The sequence below is a fragment of the Poecilia reticulata genome, linkage group LG19 (genome assembly GCF_000633615.1).
Source record: "Poecilia reticulata strain Guanapo linkage group LG19, Guppy_female_1.0+MT, whole genome shotgun sequence".
Classification (NCBI taxonomy): domain Eukaryota; kingdom Metazoa; phylum Chordata; class Actinopteri; order Cyprinodontiformes; family Poeciliidae; genus Poecilia; species Poecilia reticulata.
Genome location: NC_024349.1, coordinates 21,352,511 through 21,373,460, shown reverse-complemented (window position 1 = coordinate 21,373,460; position 20,950 = coordinate 21,352,511). Strand labels below are relative to the sequence as shown.

Genomic DNA, 20,950 nt, shown 5'->3' with positions numbered 1-20,950 from the left:
CTTTATAATTTACGATATCTCTTATGTGCGAAAGTATTTTATAGCCTCCTGTACTTTGGAACATTGCTTCCTTTTTTGGCACTTTTATGTCTGTGTGAAAAAACATAGATGTTCCTCACAACCACAAGCCAAACTATTCTGCCTTCACATAATTTAAATGCAGAATTCTCCGTGAATTTAATCTGTACGTTCTTGTGATAAAATGGACTCTAGACATTCCTTCAAATTGTGACTGTAATAGTGAAGTGACGCAGAATGAAAGTGTTTTTCTTTATAATCTCCAAACGTAATAGGGCAGATTATTTTTGATGCAAGGAATGAAAACGTATTAGAAGTACTGAACTGTAATCAGTTGCTGCTTCCTGACTTTTTTTTATTATCTCCTGCCAATGTGTGGGTGTGTTTGCTCATTGTGAAACATGGAGTAGTGTACAGGACAGATTACTGAAAGAAGTCCTTATGGGTCCAGGAATAATTATTTTTCCCTTTTAAGAGGGAATTATGGAAGTACAGGATGTAGTCAACATATTTAGCACTATGCAGATGTTAAGAAAATACCAGAATTTTAAGAGTTATTACTTAAATATAACCTTTTTAAAAACTTCCTATCATTTATGAATATGGTTACAGTTAAATTCCACAGGAACCGTAAAGGGTTATCTTAGATTTTATTAATTAAGGTTCTTTGAAGTTAATTGCTCTTTAATCCCTTGCGGGCGCGTAGAAAAATGAAATGCATCGAAGCTAACAAGCTAGTCGTAACTTGTTAGCTTCGACCGCTAATGTGGGGGAACAGCTGATGGGAAAGCAGGGGGTAATTTCCAAACAAGTATAAAACCCGGAAAGCGCAAAAACAAACATCTTCGTACATGTAAAAGTTTATTCTCGGTGGAGTTGAACTGCACTGGAGAGGTGTAGCGGAGTTGGTAAGGTATTGCAGCCGCCACGTTCATTCAACATTAGTAAACACGGACGTAGCAAGTGTTTGATGTGAAACGTTTAGCCTTAATATTCCCTAATTAGCGCTGTATTCTAGCGATATACATATTTTTATTTCGATATAATTTAAGTTGCTAAAATCTGCTTTAAAAGGAGGTGGTATACATCTCACTAACTTGTGGACTTACTGATATAATTTGAACAAGATAAGTTGACATAATGTAATTTTAATAAAGGTAAGGAAATTACTCTATTTGGTTCACTTGTAGTCCTGGTGTTTTCTTACACTGAACCTAATCTGAAGGTGTCACAAAACACATTATTCTGTATTTACATTTTTAGGGTTTTATTCCATTTCTCAGCTATTAAAAAATAGTTCTGTGTCATGTTTTTGTTGGCAAAATAGACAAAAAAGAAACATCTTCAAACAGCAATTTCATATATTTAGCCAAATATAATGTTAATGTCGATGTGTGTAAGTTTACACAGCAAACTTTCCTATCTCTCACAAAAGTTATAGCAGTATTAATCTCTTTTTATACTGATTTTGGTGATTTATTGTGTAAACTATAAATCAGGCCAGTGAAATATATCCAAATGTCACATCATCTGGATTGAAGTGTGCATATAAATACAATGTATTTGTTTTTTGAATGTGAATAATGCTGGGTCTAAAGTATATGTAGCAGGCTTTAACTTGCTTTGTATTCATGTGATGCTTCAATGATTACTGTACATATGGAACTTATGAAATGTTTGTACATATGAACACCCTGTGATGTATGTGCACAAATTAAAAACTGGTGAATTGTCATGAAATGCCACGTTTTGTTTTTCCTTCTGTTTCTTATAAGACGTCAGTCTACATTTTTGTGCAAATTAAGAAAAACAACAAAAGAAAAGTAGGTGTTTTTTTTGTGTGCTTTTTTCAGTGAATGTCTGGCTATTGAAGTGGGTAGTTCCCTACAGTCTAAGAGAAAAACTGAACAAACACTTGATGATTTCTACAATAAAAAAATAAAAGGTATTTCACTTGGAATGGCGTCAAAAGAAAAACAATCCCAACCTCATAAATCATTAGTTATGAAACTGTTTTTCATCTCAAGGTCCTCTATCACCATCTAGAGGCCAGATGAGTAAACTTCACTCATCCTGCGTTTCGTTCTGCTTTTTGCTTATTTTTGAAGATTTACGATTTCTTTTATATGCTATTTTATGGTAATGTATACTTTAAAATATCAAAAGCATTCTTATTTCTAACATATCAAAATATCTTTTTTTAAGGTGGCACCATAAAGTCTATAATGACTCATTCCAGACATTTGTCAGTGTCTCAGATTTTCAATTGGAACGCACCAGTTTTGTCTCATTGTAAATATTTTGTATCATATTTAAAGGAATATGAAACTGAAGGGACAATTATTTCTGAGCTGCTACATCATCTCATTTCTCAACGTTGCCATGGCAAAAAGAAAGCGTTGTCACAATGAATTCATGGCGTACGGTCTTCTATTCAGGGACACATTCCTTTTGTTTCTGCTATTAGGAAACATAAACTAAAGCTCCTAGCAGGTCAAAGAACAGTCCTGTTAGTGTCTTACAGCAAATAACAGTTGGAAGGATAAAACAAAATAAAATACAGATGGCTTTGGGGATACAATAATATAATATTTTTGGACAAGGATGAAATGGATAAAAAAAAAATGCATGAATGAAAGGAGTAATTGTAAATCTGAGCAGAAACCATCTGGTGACTCTCACATGACGACTGTAGAGCTTTAAGAGCCAGAAAGAGGAACTTAAAGCGTGAAACGAGTGTGGAAATGTTAGAAACATTAAATAGTTATTACGGTGATAAGGTCAAAGTCATTTTTAAATTGAAGTTATGGTCATGATCAAACACTAATTCCGACTTGGTAGAAACTCAAAAGACTTAATTATGACTCATAATCAGGATTTTTTTTTAGTCTCCGTTCCGACACAATGTATCGGTTTGTTTTTCTTTCAAGTAGCGGAAAATGCCTCCGCAGAAATACCACGGAGGAAACATTTCGAACAMAGATTTCTTTATTACTCAGTAACAGCCCGTGTGTGGTTCGCTGTGCTTCAACCACGTTCGGCTCCAGGTTTGACACTCATGCGGCCATGTGAGCCGTATTTACGCCCAGAAATGAGCCAATCACGGGCGGCGTGAGTCACGCAGGGGACAGCCGACTGGAACTACTCTCTGTTCGGTATCAGCGGTTAGTCTCCATCCTCCACTTCTGCCAAACATGGCCGAATCCTCCGGGAATCCTCCAGCGGAGCGCATAGGATACATCACCCGAGTCCAGAGCTTCAGCGCCTGCCACCGGCTCCACAGGTACCCCAGCTACTACCGCTGTGTCTGAAGGGATACAACGTAGGAGGGACCCATAGTGGACACGTAACGCAGGTTAAAGTGACAGAACAGAAAGGGTTTGGATGAAATAAGACCGCTGGTTTTCCTGATAAGCGATAGAATATGCGGAAAATCCCGTTTAACTACGTAGAAACTCGCGATGCTTTGGCTGTGACCGCACAAGTCGGCGTATTTCAAAAAGCACAACTTATGTAAAACGGGGACACAAAATGAACTATGGAGGAGTTTATACTTTCACTACTTCAAAGAAAACGCAGGTAGGAACAAGTCATTCCGGAATTGTCTTTCAGATAAACGTGCAAAGCTTTAATGATGCATTTAGGTGCAGTCAATAGCGTCGTAAATATAAACCCTCTTCGGGAAGTTAAAGCAAATATGTTAATATTCGTCCTCAGCCACTTTATAATAGCTTTATGATAGCTCACAACAGTTTTAGATTATATTTTTAACCTTATTGTATTAAAAAATATCTTCTACATGTATTAGACATACAAATACGTTTACATAAATTGTATCATTCCAATTAATTTTTTTTCCCAAAATTCCTTTTGTTCAAAGCAAAGTAAGAATAACAATTATTAGTCATGTAAAACTACTATTGATTTCATTTGTATTATTTGATTTAAATGATCACCTTTCCCCTCTTTAAATTAGCACCATTTTTTTAACAAAATAGTTCTAAATCATGTATAAATCTATTAAGTTGTAATATACGAAATGTTCTTAAATGCAACATATGTCAATAGCCCCTTGCCACATTTTTATTCTTGTTTGACCTGCACTAACAGGGTACAAAATCTCTAAACCCTTGCCTTAAAAACTGCAAAAACAAAACCAAAACAAATCTGACTCCAGGAGTTTTAATTCATATATTCTCTGCAACCTCTTGTAGTCTTCGCCTGAGTGACGAAGAGAATAAGGAAGTCTACGGAAAGTGCAACAATCCCTACGGTCATGGACACAACTACAAGGGTTTGTCTTGCTGTTACATGAACCAAAGATAGTCTCAAATAAAGCACAGATTCTGTTCCCGTTTCTACCGATTCACCTGCTTGCTCTCATTTTACTCCACAGTGGAGGTGACTGTACGCGGAAAAGTGAGTATCACACAAATATTTTTGATAAAAGGTCGTAGTTCCACTGAAGGAACGACTATCTAATCACAAGCAGTTAGATAAAACCGTCTTTATATGTGACATATGATCCCAGATTGATCCCGTCACCGGCATGGTCATGAATCTGACGGACCTGAAGAGGAGCATTGAGGTAAGGTCACAGTAAACACATCATCTTGAGCTAATGCTAAAGAAAATTAATGCATTTTACAAATTAAACAACTATTTTTTGTGAAATTAATGTTATACGGTAAATCTGCATTTCTCTCTTCATAATTCACTTACTTTTAAATCACTTCATGTTAACCCAGAAAACCTATTGGATTAAACTATGACCAGTGTTACTTGCTAGATTTTGCTGCTAGCAATCCTCACGTCTGGTATAAAACTCTGTGACTGAGATGCTAAAGCTAATGGCTAATGGTGTAAGACTTGGACTTGGACTTATAACTTCAATTTTTTTTAACATACAGAAGCCAAGAATGATAGTCAAGTGTCTTTAAGTGGTCCTTTGGCAGAAATGCCTTAATAAAAGACAACAAAACTTATTTTATTGTGTAACACGGTTAGTAGTGGGATAATGCTAAGCTTTTAGCATTTGGTGTTTGGATTGTTGGCACTTTTTGTTGACTTTTCTTGCCTTCCGCAAAGTCAAATCAGGATCTACACAAAGTTTATCATCAGATATAAATGCTTTAAAATGTGAAACTTGTGGTCAGACTCTGGAACCTTGATTCACAAATGAAATTAAAAATGTACTTTAATCCGAAAAGAGAACTTTGGACCATCAAACAAGGAACTTCCATTGAACTCTTGAATTTTATCCTTGTTCCTTGTAAGCTTTCTCCTACTTCTACATTTTTTTTAATGTGTTTTTGCTGTGGTACGGAAATCTGGCTGACACCGCCCTGTCCATTCAACAGGAAGTCATCATGATTCCTCTGGACCACAAAAACCTGGATAAGGACGTTCCGTACTTTGCCGACGTTGTGAGGTCTGTAACCTTCCCTGATCGTCTCTCTTGACTGCAGATACGCACGTTTCACCAGACATTTCTCCTCTCGCTCCCCAGCACCACAGAAAACCTGGCCGTTTACATCTGGGACAACATGGCGAAGGCTCTTCCCGCCAGCCTGCTCTACGAGATCCGGATTCACGAGACGGATAAGAACATCGTAGTATACCGAGGAGAGTAAGCCGCAGGAGCTTTAAGTCAGTTCTAATTCTGTTCCTCACCTGACGCTCAAATAATGTGATCCTAAGTACGTTTGACAGAGTTTGAAGGTTTTTCCATATAATTTTATCCTTAATTGTCATTTAATGATCAGAGCCACACATTTGACCGCCGTTTGGACGGTGAGAGTCATCAGCTTTAGGTTTATTTTTAAAGTTTTATTCTATTTACCATTTTGTGATTGTTGGTGTTATTGTGAAGCACTTCTATCCACTGCTGTTGTTTTTAAATGTGCTGTATAAATAAAGTCGACGTTCAGCTGAACTTTTTACTGTGTTTAGAGTCGAATGCAGTGAGAGAAACCTCAGGACGGTGCTGGTCATTTCTTACTTTTCTAGTCTTGGTTGGGTCACATACACTCAAAGAATGTCACTGGACACATCATACTCTAAAATATCTTTTCCTTTTGTGTTTGAATGCATGAGAAATATCTAATAAATAAACAAGCGGCGCACATTAATTGGATGACTAGTATGAATGAAAATATACTTAAGTTGAACTTTTATGTGCTTAGTGCAATATTTTACTGAATAATACTTCCAAATATTTTGAGCAACACAAGGATTTTTTTTTCTTGTAAAAATATAAACATAAGAAGATTTGATGTTTCTTTTTTCCACTTCTTGAGGCGTAAACACTGGCATGTATCAACCATACATTATATGTGTTGGCAGAACATTTGAAATTACAAATGCTACACATTGCGTTAGTTATGCCATTTTAAACATACTGATATTCAACTTTTACTCCTTTTGATCGAAGGTTTCCCTTAGTCCTGTTGATGGGTTGAAGCGCAAAGGATGATGGGAACTGATATTTAACCTCAGACATGCAGCGTGTAAATAAAGCTAGCTTGACTAATACCCCTCAGCCTAATGCATTTATTTATTTTTTTATGAGACTTTTTTCACATAGAGGATCTTTATAGGCTCAGCCAGTTGATTATCTTGACCTGAAAAGTTAACGTGAACTGTGCTGAGACTTTTTAACCTGCAGAGGGCGTCAAATCGTTTTCTGAAAGGCGCGTCTTTGCTGTCAGTGACGGAAAAACCAATGAGGTTTGTAATGCGAGGAGATTGTAACTATCAGAATAGCTCAGCAAATCGGCATCGTTAACATTTCTGTTCCTCATCAAACGTCCCAGCGGGTTTCCACATAAATTCCGTCGTGCGGAAACGTATCCCTGTGATACGCTGCATTAGGGCGTTTAGTAATTCTAATGCATAAACGGGAGGGAGTCATCTGTCACGCTGACACAAAATAACACTCGCCATGCCATTTTTTACAATTCATTAGACAGCATTCAGCGCGGAATGCGTGCAGCCGTGGTGTCGTCTCGGTGGAGTTGGAAGAGCTCCAATGACAAATCACAGTGTAAATACAGGTGGAGGTTTACTCTCAGCAGTCGTTATTCAACCTTTCTATCATGTCAAATATTTGTTTTTCTTTATTTCCCTCCCCCCCCCAAATTGTGTCAAAATCCTTCTGCATCCCTTTTCCCCATTTATATTATCATAGGAAACTCACAGACAACTTTTGTGAAGTAAAACAGAAGATCAGGAGGAATAATTTCTAAACTTTTCGCACGTATAATGTGAGATATATCTTTTAAAGTTCAAAGCAGCGTTAACCAGGTTGCAGCAATGTGACCGTCCTTAAAGAAGTGCCTTGAAGTCTGTGTTTAAATGTTTAAATTAACAGTAAAAGTGCCTTCGTATTTTTGTCTTTTAAATATCTTTTTGCTGCATCTCAATTATGCAGGAGATTTAGGACTAGTGTGTCCACAGGTTGCTTCAGTGCTGGGTGAAAACCTCTCCAGGAAGCGTACCCGCGGGGTTCGCGTCCTGTTTTATGGCAGCTGAAACTTCGTCATTATAGTTTCAGCAAAAATGATTTGTAATTTGATGTTGCTGGGATCAACCATTACCGTTTGAAGCGCGTTGAGCCATTTCAACCTCCTGCAGAGTGAGTTCAGACAGTAAAATATATTTATATTTTTATTCCACCCTATCTTTCATTGCACCCTGGGAAATATGGAATTTTTTATTTTTATTTTTTGTTTTAGCAGGTCCTCATCCCATGGCTTAAGTGAAGACTTTACAGTTTCGCATGATCCCAAAGTTTTCAGGTTTTGTATTCAGAGGCAGAAATTAGCACTTTTTGCTAAACATCCAAAAGGTTCTGGGATCAAAGTTTCAATGTTCAGAACTTAGACACATTATATGTACAGCAAAAAAAAGTTGAGGACCAAGAATCCACCCTTGTGGTACTCCAATTGTGTCATGTCTTTGTGCTAAGCTAATTTTACAGCACCTGAGCGACCAGGCCGAAATGAATATTATAAAAACAAATTTGTTGATTTTGGTAGATGCCAACCTTATTTTTATGGGACCCAATAGACAGAAAATGTCACTGTAACAAAGCCCCAGGGCTGGCTCAAGCCTTCATGGGGCCCCTGAGCAAAATTTGGCTTTGGGGGGGCCTCTATTTCTGCTAATAATGTGGATTGTTGCACTCAACACTCAGACGATTTGATCCTTCGCACACCTGCTATAAACTTATTGCGACTTGAAGTTGCAATAAGTTTATAGGGCCAACACCAGGGGCCCCCCAAGAGCAATTAGTTTTTTTCTTTTGCCCATATAAAAAATGATTTCTACATGATCATTGTTTTTAAAAAAAATCACAATTTTATAATGAAATTGTGTGTTTTTGTTAAAATAATCACATAGAAATTATTACTTAAGGAAAAAAGCATCATTTCCATTTAGGAGTTCCCTTAGTGGCCCCGGGGCCCAAAGCAGCAGGCTTAGTTTGCTTATGCCTCGGGCCAGCCCTGCAAAGCCCACTTCTTTTTTTTAGCTGTTCTTATAATTGTCAGGATTGAGCTGCCAGCTCAAACCTTTAATTAATCAAATTCCATAAACACGCGTCACGCTCAGGCAGACAACCTTCGTCGGACAAGCCGGAGCAAGACAGCAGGAAAACTGCTTCCTGAGTGAAATGCCCCATTTTTTTGATTCTTTATCTCCTGTTTAGATTCCAGAACCGTAGAGCTGATCCCCGGTCGGCGAGGAATCCAGCCAGACGGCAGAGTCCTCTTACAGCGGTGGGTTGATACGCAACAAATCACAGTGTTAATTATACACTGGCAGAAACAAGATGGATGACTACTATTAACAAATAAAAGCCATTCATTATCTTGATGCCTCATGGAAAAAGATTTTTTTGACATCCTTTTATGAGCCAGAATTATTAGTTTAATGATTATTTTCCTCTATCCCTCAGCAGGAGCAGTTTGCTTTTCAATTTCATCCATTTGGTTTCAGATTACGTCCAACTAACGGTCCAAACTTACAGTATGTTGATTTCAATTGATAGTCGTTCTCTCTGGGCTCTTTCATTCTCTGAAAGACTGGACCGCAAAACATACGGCCCACAAAGACGTATCCACTCCCGTTAAATCCGGAATGCTCTCATAAAAACAAAACGACCTGTGAGGAAGAAATCTCAGAATGATACGATGAGTGGATTTTTTTCCCCTCCTTCAGGTCATCAGTTGTTGGGAAACTGGTGTTATCCTAAGATTCCTGTAGGAATTGTACCTTTTCCAAATAATAATATTCCAAAGGTCCCAGCTGTTTTACGGCATTTGAAATTTTAAATATTTGCCTATTGATCCAAAAGAAGCTTCTTTTTTTTTTTTGTTTTGGTAAAATTCAAACCAATTAAGTACTATACCAGAGAGTCCAACCAGCTCTCCAAATGTTGCACTAAGTTCAAATGGAACTATCAAAAAATTAGGTGACAAATTACGACCTTTCCCAGGAACGGTGCAATATGAAGAATATGAAGATATTTGACTCAAACTGAGTGATGCGCAGGAAACTCTGCACAACTTAACTTGCGCACAACTTGGCGCTCTGGGCAGCATCAGCCTCTACGATCTGATCCTGTCAGAAAATAAGCCTGTAAAAAAGTTTCCACTGTCTGCCTCATTAAAACCTTCAGCGTCCTCAAGACGAAACAAGATCAATAACCCCCTCCTGTCGTCCCCCCCCCCCCCCCCCCCATCTTTTCCAAGGCAAACACATCACCGTGAAGGTTTTTTTTCTCCAATCCTCCCTGCAGCCAGGGGATGCCACAGATCTTTAGCGAATAGATGAGTGACAGATGTATTGGCACGTCAAGCGAGACAAGCAGAGAAATGAGGCCCAATGGGAGGGATTATACCCTCATTATTTAATGTAACCTTCGTAAGACCTGCTAATCCCCCGTGAATAACAGCTGCTCAGAGAGTTCGACGAAAACACAGATTTGCAAACAGATTTTTCATACTTTTTGAACGCACAGACTTTCTCTCTTCAAAGAGGTTTAAAAAGTCCATCAAACGAGACGATCTGATCGCCCCTCACACTTGTTAGTTCGAGAAATCCCTTAAATAGAAACCGTCTTCATTTAAAAAAACAAAAAAAACAAGGCAACGTCGTGCTCAGATCTGGAGGAACTGCAGAGCAGACAAAACAAAGCTTGGAAATGGTTACAAAGCCACGGGCTTTGGGACTCCATAGCGAATATTTAATCTACAAATAAATGATGGGAGGAAGCCAGAGTGAACATGCAAACTCCATGTAGAAAGACCCCAGGCTCCAGTCCCCCGTTGTTGTCTCACTGCAGTGTTCAGGATTCAAAAATAATAAAGAGACTTGGAAAAGTTGGCATTAGTGGAAGAGGTCCAAGGAAAAATAGCACAGCTTCATCAAAAGGGATACAAAAGGACATTCTCGTTTTCAGAAAAGCATCTCGATGATTGAAGCCTTTTGAGAATATATTCTGCGGAGTGACTAAACAAAAGTTGAGCTTTTCAGAAGATGTGAGTCCTATGAAATGTAATCTGGAGTAAAACTAAGAACATTTCAGCCAAGCAGACCAGAGACCGCTCCAAAAGCAGGAAGTGGACTACAGCGCTGGACTTTCTTGGTGAATACAACCACAGCGAGGCCTGTCACAATAAACAATAAATCAATTGATTGCACAATAAATTAAAACAAACTCAGTAATTTCCATTGGTGTGATTTCTCTTTTTTTTCTCTCTTTCTACCAAAAACTGGATGATAAAAGTCTTGAGTTTGGTGCTTTGGTCTCAACTAGCTATTTTTTGAAGGACAATTTTGTTCATAAAGACATCATAATTCATTTTATTAGTTATTATGTTTATTTATTTTGGATGTTTAAAATGTCTTCCAGTTCCAGTTTTAAATGTTCATTAAAATTTAAAGTTTACAGATCTTTTAGAATGTGTTCTTGCATTATTATTTTGCCATTACTATTATATTATTTAAAAACTGTCTCAAAATGGTATTATCGTTTAACGCAATAACTTCTGGAACAATTTATCGTCCAGCAAAATCATGACAGGCCTAACCACAACAAACGTGCAACTCTAGTCTCGCGGTAGAAATAGCTTGCAGTCTTTCACCAAAAACAACAGAAAAATCCTACATCTGCTGAAATCTGAATTTTTGTTTACATTTCGTGAAGAAGGAAGTTGCGCTCCGTGTCTTCTTCAGAGGTTTACCTGTCACTTCCTGCAGTGGTTCTTGGTGCAGCGCCCCCCCGGGCGAGGAGGGGAACAGGTTTTTCACACCGTGCAGTGTGAAAGTGACCCACACCAGCTGAAAAGGTAACAAATGTTGCACATTTGCTCCCCGATCGAGTCGAGTCTACCAAACTATCAGGCGTAATATTTTCTGTTTTTCCCAGTAAATCTCAGGGAAAAGCACTGGGACGGCCCAGCAGTGTCTGTAGAGGAATGCGCTGCTCAGAAAAAGATAACAAAGACACCAACTTTATGTTTCAGTTTTCTCAGGGGAGAAGAAGAAACACATTGTTGCGGTGGAGGCTGACAATCTGTCTCCGTGTGTTTCCCTGCTGTCACAAGGTGGTTTGGCTCCAGGCAGGGAGATGGGAAGAGATGTGCCTGTGTGTGTGGGTGTGTTTGCGTGTGTGTGTGTGTGTATGTATGTACGGAGGGAGTTGTGTGTGTGTGTGTGTGTGTGTGTGGGGGGGGGGGGTTTCATCCCTCCCTCCATCTCTCCATTCCTTCCACACACCCTCCCTCTAAGGGTCAGGTAGCAGGCACGGCGCACCCCCCTCACACACACACACACACGCACACACCCACACACTCCCACTGACTTGGAGCAGTCTCCAGGGAGCACACACGTGCTTCACTCCCTCCCCGGACTGCGCTCGGGTGAAGACAGCATGGGAGGCTGCGAGCCGTGAGGATGGAAAAGAGAGTGTGTGTGATCCAGACCGACTTCCACCAGTACAGACCCACCGTCGGCCTGCACGGCAGACCCCTGGCACATGTAAGGAACCTGCTATTAGTCCTCTGACGGCGTGCTCTTTTTGGCTTTTGTCTTCCTGTAATCTTCTCGATCTATTCATCATCTCTTTTTTTTCGGCTCAGTGTTTCATTTTCGCCTCTGTCAGAGTTTGTTTTCACTGAGTTCTAAAAGCCTGCCTGACGAGCGGCCCCTCCTCTCAGGATGCCCCACGCCTTCTCAGGACGGGGTTTCTCTCATCAGCAGGGGGCGATAGAGAGTGTGTCAGGATGACTCTTAAGGGTTTTATTTTTCTAGATTATAGTAAATCCTCATTGTAAATCCATTTTAAGCCATTTCTAATGTCTCTTCTCTTTCTCTGTTGTTTCTCTTTTTCACACACACACACACACACACACACACACACACACACACACGCACACACGCACACACACACACACACACATGCTACACAAACCGCTAAGGAATGCAAACAGATAAGCATGAGGGACCCTGAAGGCACTTCCTTTGCATATTGGATTAACTACAAACCAGATTTGAGGTTTAGATGAGAAATCCCTCAGACCTTGAAACAGACTGTTGGTTTTTCAATACTAACATTTTTGTGCGTTTTGCTGACAGACACGTGTATTGCGCGTAATTGATGACCCCAACATGTTTTCTGACTTTCATGAGGCAGAAGCAACTCATAAGACAACTAATCCTGGCAGTAAGCCATGATGGCTTTCCTAACCCCTATCCAAGTTAAGCTTGTACTGTTGCTGCAAATTTCACTCAAACCACTTTTGGTCTTAAGAGTTTTTATTTTCAGCCCTAGTTTCTTATGCCTCACATGGAGATAGAAATGTTCAAATTAAGGAACATTATGTCGTATGCTGCAATGCCGCACAATCCATTGACTTGATTGGACGACTCTTGCCTTACCCGTTTCATCATCCTCATGTGACATTACCTGACCATGAGTTTGATTTTGTGAAAAAGTTGCCAATTTTAGGACATTTAGCTGCATCTGTTTCCACAGCTTCCTCTTTTCGATTCTACCCTTCACCACACCATCCTTGCTCTTCCTACTTTCCATCTTCAGCGACCTACTGGTTCTTCCTGGGTATTCCAGTTTCCTTCCATCGTCCAAAAACATGACTGTTTGGTTCATTGGTCTCTCTAAATTGCCCTTGTGTGTGTGTGTGTGTGTGTGTGTGTGTGTGTGTGTGTGTGCGCGTGTGTGCGTGTGTGTGTGTGTGTGTGCGTGCATGGTGGTTTATCCTGAGTGTCTCTGTGTTCAGAGTGTTCTCGTTTCTCCTTTTCATTTATTTTCAATTTTACAAAGCTGCTAAAAGTTGTCTAGCATGTGAAAACACTCTGTTACTTTGAAATCAGCTTTTTGGCTGACTAAATCCTGCTGTTTCGTTCGTGTTGTACTCTACATCGAATGTCATGATTCTGATCACATGTTGGTAATGTCTTCTTAAAGGGGCAGTACTGTGTGTTTTCCAGGCACACATTGGCAATTCATATCAAAATCAAGTAACTATGTTGACCTCAGTTGATATAAAAATGCTATATATGTCAAATATGACATAAACGAAAATTGACTTTGTAATTTCATGCCTTGAAATCGGACTTCTGCCTCTTTAAAAACTCCCTCTTTCTGAATCTCCGCCTTCAGGAAGTCATCACAACATGGCTCCCCTATTAACCCTTTAACAAAATTTTCACCAGCGTTTCACTGAGAAGTAGCTCACATAATGAGCTCAGCAGGTGCACAGTTCCACCAGGTGTTTGCTAATTGCTGCTGGCTAGTCTGCAGGAGCTAGCTGAGTTGGGCTTCTCTGTGAAGCAGAAAGTTGGAAGTTTGGAAACTAACGTTCCAGGAGGAACTGCATCTCAAAAGCGGTGGTACGTCCAACTAGACGGGACATTACAGGATTTTATTTTATATAATACTGCCCTCTTAATGGAAAGTTTGTTTTCCACAGATTTTAATCACCCCATCATTTGAAGCCTGAAGTACTCTTCCTTGCATCTGGCCAAGTCCTGCATCCATGTTATCCTTCAATGTAATTTCTTAGTATCACACTTGCAGCTGGATTCAAGAAGAAAGGCTTAAATGTCCTTCAACACTCAGGTGTTTGTTTTTTTAATTCCACTTCTTCTTAGCAGAATCCTGTTGATCTTTATTTCTTTTTCTCATGGAAGCTGCAGTAAATGCCATCTTTCATCTGCCTGAGCTGCAGGTCAGCTTTCTCAGTTATTTCAGCCTAAACAGGCCAATAATAATTGAAAACAAATAAAGAGAGAGAGAGAGAGAGAGAGAGAGAGAGAGAGAGACTCTCTGTGCTCTTTAATATCAATAGCTATCAGCTCGGTATAATTACTGGCAACAGTCCCGTCACAGATATGATTTAGAAGCTAATAATAACGTACCTGACCTGGAGTCAGTTGACCGTGAGGGTAAGTGAACTGCGAGGTGCCGGGGGTGATCAAAGGCTGCCTGTGCGTCCCCCCGTGCCCCGGATCCAGAGTTCAGCCAGAGTCCAGCTTTCAGAACCACCGGCGCTCCGTTCATCCGGGAACCGTCTACGTGCTGGAGCCTTTTACCAAAACAAACGCTTTCAACAGAAAGCAATGCAGCGAGTGACGCGAGTGCTCTATATGCGGCTTATAAGCGACAACCAGCACCAGCAGCCAGGTGTAATTAAGTCCGGCTGGGAGAGCTGCAGGGTCTGCCGCCTCACATGTTAACATTTAAACCCGAGCAGTGATAGAAAGGACAAGTGAGAGCAGCTGGCGGGGCAGACTCTGGTGTTCACCGTCCGCCGACATGGAAGTGTTGCTGTAGCTTCCTTTTTTATCACCTGCGTCATGTATTTCGTGCGAAACGTATAACGACGGCAAATTCCAACTAACTCCAAACATACATCAATATTTTCACTCTTGGGCGATTCTTATGACCCCTGAAGAGCATGAGGGTTTTCTAAGATACTGTCAGATTCACTACAAGGTATTTAAGGTGGTGTGAATGGTGCTAAAAATGCATTTTCAAATTCAAAACCTCTAACTTGATTTTATACGACTGTTACAATAACAACTGTATACCATTTTTCTTGAGCTGAGGCTTTAGATGAAGCTTCAAATGTAAGAGAATAAACAGGTTTTGTCATTTAATGTTGAAGAAGCTGGAGGGATTTTTTTTATGAGTATAAATTACACCATACAACATCATAATGTGTATGCTGTAGTGCTAAATGCTTGAAAAAGTGTTGTTGGAAAGGAGTTTCCAAATCCCAATAAGGAATTAAAGCTAAAAATAATATTTTTAATTCTTATCCTACAACAATGTAACGCTTCAGGCCAACTACAATATTTATTTCATTCTTTGGAGACTTGAGATTTGTCTTGGGCGTTGACTTACAATGACTTTATGTTTGTGTTGGACGCTGCAAACATCCGCGCAGACATTTTTAAGACATCATGATTAATAAACGTTTATGACAAACAGATTTTACACATCCGTTCATCAATTTGACACTTTTTACGTCTGTTGTACTGGACTGAAAAAGGCTGAAACTCAGCCGAGCTTCAAGTCAAAACAGGAAAAACTTCTCTCATGGGTGACATCCGCTCCTTGAGCAAATATGGATTAGACTTTGACAAAGAACACTTAATATGGTCATGGCTTACAACGCGAGATGGCTTACAACGCGGAGCCCCTCTGAATGGGCTAAAGGTGAAGCCATTGATGTGTCACATTTATCTTCTTGTGGTGTCCTTTCCCTTTCCCTTGGCATCAGTCGTGAGATTGATGTCGAGTGTAGTCCCGTAGCCTCCTCGCCCCCAGGCAACTAAGTCCGTCGTACATTCAAACCATCTACAGGCAAAGGAAGTTCAAGTGTGTCAGGTGGCTAATCCTTGTGACACCTGCGGACTTAATCTTATTTAGACAACACGGCAATTACTGAAGCACACTTGAGAAAGACGATACTGTGTCTCCCTGTCTGCTTCGCTCACTGAGTCGTGCTGTTTGAGAGATAAATTGGCTGTCAGGCCTCAGAAAGCAGAGCTAATGACAGCTCTTTTCCAGCGCTCCAAACTCAAGCAGCGACAGGTTTTCCTACTCTCTGCCTCGTCTTCATGTGTCCCTTTGAAAATTAGACGGAACCCATTCTTTGCTTTGAGTGCCGCTCCAAAGCTACTTGTAGACGCTTGTTGGCACTTAAACCGCGAAATGTAAATAGCAGTCTGTCTGCGAGGGACAGGGTTTGCTGAGAGTCTTTTTGTGAAAATGGGCTTGGATCTGGGTTATCTGCTGCTACGAAGAAGTCAAAAAAATGTTGCTATGAAGCAAGAGCGGTGCTTTGGTGGGGTATGTCGAGCTCTGTCCGTAATGCCAAAAAGATGGAGAACTTTAAATCCGGCTTGATCAATATCAGCTGGAAGGATAACCTGCTTACAGATGACAGCAAAGCACACAGGAAGACACATTTACAAACGGAAAACCAATTTTAAGGCTCGGGATTCTAAGATGATGTACTTTCACATTTTTTAATAGTGTGTTTTTGCTTTCTCTGAATACATACATTGATTGGTGAACTTTAATTTTGTCTATTGTTAGTGAACAATGTAAAAGCAGCATCGCAGATGTAAACGATTACCATACGCACTCATATAACACATATTTGGCCAAATGGTTGCCACGTGGAAAATAGTAATACATAGTTTCAATTTCACAATGGCTTTTTGGAATTATAGTGCATTCCTGTCTGAATTTATATACATTTGTACATATAAAAAATAAAAGTAATTTACGTTTAGCGCATAAAATTTGCACACATTTAGATTTAAATTCAGACATACTTCAAATCGCCAACATAATTCATATTTATTCAACAGTGATCAAAACAATGCGTTTCAGTACTAAATGGGGTCTTGAAATTTAATTGCGACATAAGTTTCTGTAATCCATTCTGGTGCATAATCAATTAATTTTAAATCCAAGTTAAAGTGAAAAACGTGCATTCAGATGTTGTTTACACTCTTACCACCAGATGGCAGTAACATGCTTCCACATTGATGCTAAATGTGTGTTAGTTATGCATCAAACTGCATCTTGACTGCATCAAGACCAAAAGCGGTTTGAGGTGTAGCCGTCTAAGAGTTTAAATTGCTTATTTTCTAACTTTCCGTAGCGGCTGTCCGTGCTGCAATGCTAACTTTAGCTTGTATGTTTTGCAAACAAGATGGACAGGTAGTCATGGTGAAGTTAGCTGTGTTACTTTCAGTTACATTCTTTACTACAATCAGAACGCCTGCTAACAATACGCTGCCTTATGAAATAAATTACGTTCTGGTGCTGCTTGTATAAATTTGCTGTTAAACTGTTATACCCTTCAACTACCACTAGGAGGCACTGACAACCCCCAAATTCCTGCACTATGTACATTTGCAACCTTATGACTCATGCTATTTGCTTTGGACGTTTGAAATCATTGGAACGATGTCATGCACATCTTAGATGCATCTACCATAGCAAAACAAGTCAATAACAAATGTTACCATAGTAACAAAAATGGTCCAGTAATACAATACCAAATGGTTTATTGAAATACAAACTGTCAAAAGTGCGCCAGAAATTCTAGCTTTATAAATGTGGCAGAATATTTAGGTTAGAGTTGTAGAACTCCAAGTTCAGAGAAAGTTCCAGATGATTTTAACTTGTAAATTCTCACTTTTTAACATAAATGGAGTTTTAATTGTGAGTTTTTCACAAAGGCTACTTAATGGAATTTCAAATGAAACTGACCCATTTGTTCCAGTTCAGTCACATCACGTTTAACTCTAAAAGGAATGTTTCATTCATCACTTCTGTTCCTAAATCAAACGTTCTTAGCTAACTGTGCCTACGCTATATTCAGTCTGGAATTGTAACAATTATTTACCTTCAAATCTTTGCTGTGATCTTATTATTCTTGGTCTCTTCTTCTGGTGAAGAACCTAAGGGAAAACTTGCCATCAGATGTAAAGAGTGGAACACCATGAACCAGCAGCATCGATGTTTTGTGTTGGAATAAAGCTGATAAGGAAAAAAGAATCCACATTTGTTCTCCGCTGACACAAATCCCAGCACACCCAGCAGCAGCACATGTTATCATCTGGCTGAGCTCGACCTTTGACCCACCTCTGCCCCTGTACCATGTTGGTGATCAGGTCTGGGTGAAAGAATGCCTTCTGGAGCTCGCATGTGCGCCGAGGCTGGCTGCAGGAGGATGAGTTATACAGCTGTGAACAGACAGATTGAGTTTTAAAGGAGCTAAAAGAGAGTAAGAACTGGGTTATACGAACTGGAACATACATTTTAACCAAAGACGTTATATCTGGAAAGAAGACAAGTATCTACAGTAGATGTCCATCTCTGAGGGAAGATCCCTGATATTTTAGCAGAAAAAATGCTGCAGTTCAACAGACCATTAATTTTTTTATTTTATTTTGTAGAATTTATATAAAAAACACATTTTTTGCTAGAATTTGTTTAATAACTGACTTCTTAAACACGTTCTAACATATTTCTTACCACTATTTAACTGCAGGCTGAATCAGTCACCTTACAGCAAGAAGGTCCTGGGTTCCAATCTCAGCTTGGGGTCTTTCTGCTTGGAGTTTGCATGTTTTCCCTGTGCAGTCATGGATTCTCTCCAGGTACTCTGGCTCTCCTCCACAGACTGTTAGGTTTATTGGTCTCTCTAAATGTCCATTAGGTACGAGTGTGTCTGTGTGGTTGTCCTGTGTGTTTCTGTGTTGCCCTCAGATGGACTGGCAACCTAAGTGAGCCAAATTAATATCAGCTCCCTTAATTTCAAGTGTATCCATTGATATTTACGGCACGTTTCCCATCCCAGATTTTTGTAAAGCTTCAATAGGAAGACTGAGATTATTTTTTGTTTGTTGCCCCTAACACCAATAACATAAAAAGATCGGAAAACTATTTGACACATTTGCTTGTCGTTGTCCGGCGTTTGTCAGCCTAATAGTTTATATTGTGATCAGAAGTGACGTCACACTGTGTGAGTGAAAAACCAGTGGTGGTAAAAGCGTCTTTATTGCAAAACAAAGAGAATTATAAGGGAGGACAATTTAAGCTAGCTTTATGTTTTCATTGGGAATTTGCACAATTAGCATTACCAAAACATTAGCTATTTTGTGCATAGCCTCGAGAATGCCAATCCTGATGACAGTTAGATTTAATTCAAGTTTATTTTATCAAAGACAAACGTTGTCTTGTTTGATGGCTTTCTAGCCACAAAGATTTGCAAACAAAGTCCTTAGCTAAAAAGGATAAAACACAGCAAACTTCCTGTTATCAGCTGAATGTCTTGCTCTCTCTCTCACGCTCTCGCAGCCTTAATGACCTAAAGAAGCCTTGTTTAAAATACAAACTCCTTCTAGATAGGCACTACCATCTGCACACTTATTCATAATTGCTCTTAATTATGCCAACAACTCTGAAATTGACTACTTTCTTCACTCCTTAGCAGTGTTTACAAACAGTAATGTTGCTAGGCGACCTGGTTGCACTTAGTCCGATGTGATCCTGAACCAATCAAGCAAAGACCAGCAGCTGATTGTTCAGTGAAAGTTTATATGATATAGTTATTAAAAATATTTAACTTTAAAATATCTACGGTGACTTTCAGGTAGTTTAGTTTAGCATAAAATTGAACCTCAGGCAGTGAAGATAGATCACAATACAGCTTTCGTTTGTCCAATTTTGGCTTCTGTATTTTCTCACATGTCAACAAAGTGTCAACTGATTAAGTTTAAAAAAAAAAAAAAGCTTTTTTTTTTTTTCCCAGGCAATTTTGTGATAAAATGTAACAATACCAGGAACTCCAGCACTAAAACCTGGAGCTCCTCTGAGTCTCTGTTCTGGGAAACATTCAAAAAGTCAAACTTGTTAATTGACTTTTCGTCATTAAAGTCAATTAACTTGACTATTTTCTTATCGCGTTAATGCAATGGAAAGCCGGTAGGAGGCCAGTCAATTAAGAGGCAACAATAAGCGGTCACACACACATAAGTCTGTGTGTGTTTGTGCTCATGCATGCATGTGGATGTATTTTAGAGGGCAAAGTGAGCACAAGTGATGAATGAGGGAGAGAGAGAGAGAGAGAGAGAGAGAGAGAGAGAGAGAGAGAGAGAGAGAGAGAGAGAGAGAGACGGTGGTGGGGGGTGGACCCTCTAACTCCTGACAGATGTAAACCAAAGTCAGGGAGTTTCAGTCAAAGAGCCGATCGGCCAAGCTGGACCGTCGAGCCCGGTGTGTCTGAATCCGCTGAGAGTCTCTGGGTGCTGCGGTCAGTTTCTTTGTTTTCTTTTTTTGTTTTAATTATCACTCCTGCATGCTCACTCAGACGACAAAGGGATGAGGGAGAGAGAAGAGCTCAAGCAAGCCAAGGAGCAGAGCGAGTTGCTCCTGTCCAGAATCCATGAACTTGAGGAGGAGAACAATCAACTTAACAAGGAAAAGAATGAGGTGGTCACCAAATGCCAAGTCGTAAGTCTCCGCTGCATCGTTGCTGTTTTAATTCTTCTTCTCATTATCTCAAAACGATTTCCCAAGGGGGGATTAAACTGACGATACTTTAGGACTCATTATTTGTGATTACGTCTAGGTTTTCTCCTTGATAAAGAGTTTTCGACATGATCATTGGAGCAACTATTAGGAAGGTAATGATACCCTGAGAGGGAGGATGATGATGCTGCTGCTGCTGCTGCCATGGCAGTGGCTATGAATCTCTTCATGCTGTGGTTGTTACCACTTGCGTTCACCATTTTCCATCACCTAATTGTGAGAGCAGGAAGAAAAAGTATTTTCTAACAGCAGTGCATTAAAGCGTCGTGCTGTTTCCTGGCCTTA

General features: G+C 39.7%; 2 protein-coding genes across 5 annotated transcripts in view; both read left to right on the top strand.

Moving 5' to 3' along the window:
- The first annotated feature begins 3,017 nt into the window (after positions 1-3,017).
- Positions 3,018-5,958, top strand: pts (6-pyruvoyltetrahydropterin synthase). Of its 3 annotated transcripts, none has more exons than XM_008437750.2 (6): positions 3,018-3,301; positions 4,233-4,312; positions 4,415-4,437; positions 4,550-4,606; positions 5,379-5,449; positions 5,528-5,958. In XM_008437750.2, exons 1-6 carry the CDS (start codon positions 3,213-3,215, stop codon positions 5,649-5,651), a joined length of 444 nt encoding a protein of 147 aa, XP_008435972.1. In that variant the 5' UTR covers positions 3,018-3,212; the 3' UTR covers positions 5,652-5,958.
- A 5,945-nt stretch (positions 5,959-11,903) lies between these two features.
- LOC103481922 (myosin-16) overlaps positions 11,904-20,950 on the top strand; it is a 47,595-nt gene continuing 38,548 nt past the window's right edge. Inside the window, exon 1 of one of the 2 annotated variants that reach the window (XM_008437747.2) lies at positions 11,904-12,063. In XM_008437747.2, the coding sequence (XP_008435969.1) occupies positions 11,980-12,063 (84 nt within the window). In that variant the 5' untranslated portion in view covers positions 11,904-11,979. Of the gene's footprint in view, positions 12,064-20,346; positions 20,588-20,950 lie in introns of those variants that run through there. The other variant, XM_008437746.2, reaches the window with a different exon arrangement.

Coding starts and splice junctions, on each gene's coding strand:
- pts (XM_008437750.2), top strand. CDS start 3,213: ATGGCCGAATCCTCCGGGAATCCTCCAGCGGAGCGCATAGGATACATC. Junction 4,313..4,414: donor TCATGGACACAACTACAAGG/GTTTGTCTTGCT, acceptor TTTACTCCACAG/TGGAGGTGACTGTACGCGGA. Junction 4,438..4,549: donor AGGTGACTGTACGCGGAAAA/GTGAGTATCACA, acceptor ATATGATCCCAG/ATTGATCCCGTCACCGGCAT.